The following is a 6,430-nucleotide window of genomic DNA, read 5'->3' as shown; positions in this document are numbered from 1 at the left end:
TAGGGTTTCTATACTCATTGTAAGCTTTTGCTTGTATTTGTGTATCCTTTCCCTTTCTTCTTGTAGTGTGAACTTGTAGGGCTTCTCCGCCTTCGGTAGTTACCGAAAAGGAGTGTTTATTAGTGGAGGTGTGTGTGTGTGCGCGTGGATCCTTGGACTAGTCACCTCTTGTGAGGTGGATACCAAGTAAAATCCCAAGTGTTAGCGTTGTATGTTTTTGTTTCTTGTATTACCGCTGCATATCTTCGAAGAAACAAGCAATGTCAAGCACCGTGCACGCGCCGAGCTATTCACCCCCCCTCTAGCTACTTTTCGGTCCCAACACTTAAGCCCTCCTACATTGCTCCTTCTCCTTAAGAACCCAGTAAGTCGTTCCTCCTTTAGCTATTTTGGTGCTTTATCATGGCGGAAGAATCATTCATCCCTTGGTATGCCTGCACTCATTCATCCTTCACCAAAGCTAATAGAGCAACCATTCGCCTTCAATATGAGATTCCTAAGGATTATCGTCTTATCGTTCCTAATCGAGATGCTCATCCTCATCTTCCCTCTAAGAACAACATTACTTTATTTAAATAACAACTAGTAGCTGGTTTGCGATTTCCTATACCCTCTTTCTTTTCAACAGTAAGTCAGTATTTTAACATTCTGTTGTAGCAATTTGCCTCCAACACCTTTCGCTACCTTTGAGGAATACACATGCTGTTTTATCTTTTCAATATCCCACTTACACCTCAGAATCTTTTTATGTTTGCCTATCCTAAAAATTCGAAACCAGGGGTATTTTTTTTTCAATCCCAACCTAAAATGATTTTCTTTATAGAAACGTCTATATCAAACAAAGGTTGGAAGTCACATTTCTTTTTTGTAAGATTTTCCGAACTAGCTCCTTGGTCTACTGTTTGGCAATCTTCCTTCCCCCCTCTTCTTGATGTAAAGGAACTTCATCGGGATCCCACCTTTCTTGATTATGCTAATAGATTGGTTGGTAACCATTTTCTCATTCACAAATGGCTATGACCACATTTCTTGTATCTGTTTGGCCTAAGTCCTATTCAAGAGAAATTTCATTATTTTTTCGATAAGTTGTTATGTCTTCATTATCATTCTTTTACTAACTAAAATACTTTTTGTTTTATACAGTAGACACCATTTTTGAAGTCGTGGTGGATAGAAAGATTAGTTTGGAGGATGAGGCACTCTTGGCCAAAGAACAAGAGCTTCAAATTGAGCGTGGCCTACTCCCCGAGTGAAACGTCTAGTAATCAAGCAACTATATCTGGGTCGACATCTGCCCCGAGGAAGCACCCACAGCTCCACTTCCCTTACCTGAAGATGTTCTCTCCGAATCGGAGGTTACACCTAAGAAGAAACGTAAGGGGCGCAAACTGACATTAACGTCTTCTCCCAAGAGACAGCCCCCTTCTGCTCCAGAAGATATCTCTTCGATGGATATTCAAATGGCATCCCCTGAACCAACTCTATCTTCTTTATATCCCATTCTTGCTACTTCCCCACTCCTTCAACCTTAGGAAGACCTCCCGACTCCGAGCAAGAGTTCGAAACTAGGTTTTGTTATGACCTTTCTAGGACACATTTCTTTGTCCCCTAGAGAGACTCATGACCGTCCTTTCTTTATTTTTTTTCCTACATTCTGACCAAACTTCCCTACCTTCCTCATCAACATCCCAATCTACTCTTCCCATATTATTGGGAGGTTCCCTACTAACGGCTTGGGAGGAGACTCGCCATAAGCTCAAAGGACTCACTCCCATTGAGCTAGTAGACAAACTCTTTTTTTGAAGAGATGAAGGTAAAGCACCACTTTATTACTTATATTATTTTTTTACTTTAAGTTATTGCAAACAATTTGTGTTTGGCTAGTGTTGGTTTGTATATATGGATTGTTAGGATGTGTAAAATTTGATTGTATGTATGGATTGTAAAATGTGATGTTTATATATATATATATATATATATATATATATATATATATATATATATATATATGAAATGTCATCGCTTGTGATAGTTTTATATAGATATGTAAATTATAAACAAGGTAGATCCCAAATACAAAATGATCATTTTTATTTTTTTTTACCAATAGAAACATTATTCCTGTCGATATTCCCTATTTTATATCGGTACTGTGTCAATATTTATCGACGGAAACAGTGGTTTCCGTCGGTAATCACCGACGAAAACAGTGGTTTTCGTCGATAAATGTTGGTTGCTGGAACAGTATTCTCGACAATGTATACCAACGAAAACCACCATTTTCGTCGGTAAATATTTTTAGAATTTACCGATGGAATATGTATTTCGTCAGAAATATTAACGACAGAAGTTTGCATTCCGTCGGAAAAATCGTTTCCGACAAATCCTCTCTCGATAAACGATTTTCCGTCGGAACTCTATCGATAACCGAATATGCCAACGGAATTCCGACGAAAAATTATGTCGGTAAACCAAGAGATTTTGGTAGTGTTTTACATGGTGAAGGCAAGTGAGAGATCATACCTAAGTAAAGATTTTTTTTTTTTTTAGCAAGCAACATGTATCTAGTCCTTCAAATGGACTAATACTAGAGATGACTAACTCATCCCATTGAAAATTTCCACCGACTTAGGATAAATCTGAAAGTACTTATAACAAACGATCCAACAATCCAACATCTTAGATATGCCATTTTATTGGAGGAAAATAGCATACAGTGTATCGTAGTTGAAAATTGAATTATAAATATTTAGGAGACTACATGGCGCCCTGCAACTGCAGCCAAGGCCAAGTAAAGATTGTACCTAGAAGGCACCATGCTGTAAGGTCTCTATTTATTTAGCTTGAAATGACTCAGGAAGGCTGTGTCTGAATGCCACATTAATGCTAGGAGATACCTAGATGGGCAAATATGTATGAAGCTCGGAATGTCAAGGCATATCAGGGGCGTAGGCTGCCGAGATAGATAGGATGCTCAGGAGAACTCAATTAAGAAAGGTGTTTGGGCCACCGGAGTCTCAGAATTAACGTTGGATAGAAGTGCTCTAACCATGAACCAACCAATGATATTATCCCAAAGGGATCGAAGTGCTCCTCCCAAGGACTGATATACTAATGCGAGGTGAAATCCTCCTTATTTATTTATCTATATCTAATAGGGAGCCAGTGATTCTGAACCATCTCGAATGATTGTTACTACTTTTGCGACAGCAATGGAAGGTGCTTATTAGAGTCATATGCTCTCCTCTGTGTTGACTTGGGACAGATTGACGAAGATGCTATTCGTCTTTTGTCACAATTATTAGAGTCACATGTGGCATGTTGCCAAGCAAGAGATTCCTATCGATGCAGAAGGCAAATAGAAGAAAACAACCATGAACATCATGGCCTTGCATATTTATTCCATACATGATTTGATATTTCTTGGGTCCGTTCATGAGGATCGGACCATCATATTCTCACATTGTTTTACATAAAACCTGCCCTCTAAAAACTAGTATTTGTTCACATTGTGCATGACTGAATCATCTGAAACATCGATCATTTACCCAAACTCGATCAAAAGTTGGCGTAGATCTGCATTTGGTTGAGGATGTCTTCGAAGTTGTCAGTCTGCTTCTGTATCGGATGGGTATGCATTCCCTCGTACGTCGTCACCACCATTCCTTCGTCCCTCGACAATCTCTGCACTTGCTTCTTCACATTGCAACCCTGATGCGTGCACCGGTAGTAGCTCCTGTAAATAAAATATATACAAACAAAGCTCGATCATTAATTCTTGGTCACGAAAACCAAGTAGGTTCGAACTCTGACTCGATCGATTGCTTTTTGCTTTTTTGCTTGAAGGAGATCGAGGACAATTAAACAAACTAGTGTACCTGGCGAACTTGCTGTTCTTGACGGCCTTCTGGCCGTACTTCCTCCACCGGTACCCGTCGTCGAGCACGTCGACTTGGCTGCGAGTTTGGAACGCGAACCGCGGCTTCCTCGCCTTCTTCTCTTTCGCCGACTTCTTCTTCGTCAAACCGTCCGTCGGAGCCTGATCGCCGCCTCCGTGGACCGAGCCTGAGAGCTTGCTCGCACCGGCGCCAGCGTCAGCTAGGCTCCCACTGCCAAAGCCATGTGCGGCGATAACGTTGGGATATCGAACGAACGAAGCCGACGACGACGACAGAGAAGAAGAGGAGGAGAAGTGATCCGTGGGGAAGAGAATCGGAAAACTCTCCATTAATTGTTCCAGACGTACGAAATTATTAACTAAAAAATGATCCGCCTGGGGCTGGGCCTTTAAGGGGGCACGGAGAAACTGTGCTCGGCGGCGGAGGAGCGAGGTGGATCGAAGATTTAATGGAGTCGTAGACGGCACGGAAAATTATGCTCGTAGAAGGTGGGCGATCGGTGCAGGAGATTGGTCTGCCTCCGTTTGCAAACATCAGACCGTGCGTGGCGGCGGCGGCGAGTTGGAGTTAACTGGCGATTTGTCTAAGATCAAGGCGGCACGTGCATGGACCGGGCGCGTTAAAATTCCACGACCAGCGAGGCCTGCGACTAGACTCGGATTTTTTTTTTTTATTTTTTTTATTTTTTATTTTCTTGGTTTACCGGACACGTAATTCCATGAAGACGTAATAGATGAGCTAATAACTGAGATTTCTTGACTTTTGTAGACCGCTTTTTTTCGTTTGGGAGGTTATGCATGCAAAGTATCTTCAAAATATTTATTTTTATTTAAAATTTTAATTTGTTCACTTGACTCTCCAAATAGAAGTGGTAATAATTTTACTCTTGATTAAAAGATGAGCAATCGGTTTAAAATCAAAGATCAATTTTTTTAATATCAAATCGATTGAATTTTATCATTAAAATTGAATAAATTGTACTGATTAATTTTTTCTATTATTAAATTAATCCAACTTTTCTTATCAAACAGTTGATAATGTCATCAATAAATTAATAATATCATCAATCGATCAATTTATGGGAATTGGATAATAGAATCAGATTAATTTATCAATTGAGTTATATATTGTAAGTTCCGTGTATTAATTTTAATTTGTATTAATTTTAATATGATCAATTAAGTTAAGTTAGGTCCTGTTATATTTTGATGTTCTTATGTCTAAGTGTACAGGAATTTAGAAGCACATGAGATCGAGTAAAAGACGTAACTAATGAGAATGACGGCACGGGAGAGAGTCGACAAGCTCGGTACGTCCGAGGGACGAGGCGCTGCGGAAGAAGAGTACAGTAGTGGATGAGAAGGAAGCACGTGGCGATTTCGAGGGACTAGAAATTGGAGCGGAAGATACTCGAGAAGGCTGAAAAATGGATTTAGGTGAACCTTATTCCAGTGGCCGAAATCATCCAAGCAAACAGAGCTGGAGCGAAAGACCCGGATGAAAAATCAACTGTATGTTGACTATGGTCTAGGCGCCCGAATTACCTCGGGTGGCAAGGACGCCCTCGAAGGCGCCCTTGAATGCGGATCAGGTTTAAGCGCGTCCAGGCGCCCGGAGCAAGTTCAGGCGCTCGGACCAAAAAGGTTATCGCAAAGTCGACTGTCGTGATCCATTGCACCATGGATAAAATTTTATCCATCTCTAGGCACCTGGAACCCTTCTAGACATTTCGATCAGGGCTATAAATACAACCCTAATCCCAATATCTTAGAATAACACTTGTAAATGATTCCATTTGAGTTTAGCTTTGTAATTATGAACTTTGACTACTATAAGAGGCTTTTCCGCCTAATGAAGATTTTGATAGTGAGCTTTAATTACCTTATATTAACAAATATATGATTGCAAACCAAATAATTTCTTTTGTGCCTCTATCTTTAGTTTACTACTTATTACTTTTTATACAAGTGTTCAATAAATTATAAAGTTCTAGAAAAAATTTATTTCTTTTATATTTGTACAAAGTAATTCATCCTCTTTTATCGGCCGACAAGGACGTTCCCATGTGATTTAGATATATTAATCGGATTGATGATATTTCAGTTTAATCCATTTAATCAATTTATGAAATTTAAAATTAAAACTGGGTAGGACTTCTTGTTAAAAAAGAAGAAAAAACTGAATTTTTTAATTAATCCAACTTCTGAATTGATCAGTTCGGCAGTTAATTCGATTTAACTAATCCTTTAGTCAACCCTACCTTGATTTAGGAAAACTTTGGTGCATTGTTGGCTTATGTTACCGTCATTTTGCAGGCTAAGCTCTTAGGCATAGAAATTTCAACATGCTGTTGCTCTAGCTTGTTGTTTAGGGCTAAAGAAATTATAACTGAACCTTTAAAATATTTTATTTCGAATCCTTTTACATAATAATAATAATAATAATAATAATAATAATAATAATAATATGATTATTATTATTATTATTCAATAAGATGAGATTCTCTAATTATGTCGTCCTAGTCCACTCTT

The 6,430-nt window shown here is 39.0% G+C and overlaps 1 protein-coding gene across 1 annotated transcript; it reads right to left on the bottom strand.

Annotated features, from left to right (window-relative positions):
* Nucleotides 1-3,361: 3,361 nt before the first annotated feature.
* On the bottom strand, nt 3,362-4,463 carry LOC122024282 (probable WRKY transcription factor 75). The gene is made up of 2 exons (XM_042582871.1): nt 3,879-4,463; nt 3,362-3,736 (listed from the first exon to the last, which is right to left on the bottom strand). Exons 1-2 carry the CDS (start codon nt 4,226-4,228, stop codon nt 3,559-3,561), a joined length of 528 nt encoding a protein of 175 aa, XP_042438805.1. The 5' UTR covers nt 4,229-4,463; the 3' UTR covers nt 3,362-3,558.
* Nucleotides 4,464-6,430: the final 1,967 nt, after the last annotated feature.

This window comes from Zingiber officinale, chromosome 9B (assembly GCF_018446385.1).
Source record: "Zingiber officinale cultivar Zhangliang chromosome 9B, Zo_v1.1, whole genome shotgun sequence".
NCBI classification, from domain to species: Eukaryota; Viridiplantae; Streptophyta; class Magnoliopsida; order Zingiberales; family Zingiberaceae; genus Zingiber; species Zingiber officinale.
Note: the sequence above shows the minus strand (reverse complement) of the source record. Positions and strands in the feature narration are given on the sequence as shown.

Bases quoted from the DNA above. Each gene is read 5' to 3' on its own strand.
- LOC122024282 (XM_042582871.1), bottom strand. From the start codon at position 4,228: ATGGAGAGTTTTCCGATTCTCTTCCCCACGGATCACTTCTCCTCCTCT. The intron at 3,737-3,878 runs GTACACTAGTTT...TTTTATTTACAG, and splicing joins AAGAACAGCAAGTTCGCCAG to GAGCTACTACCGGTGCACGC.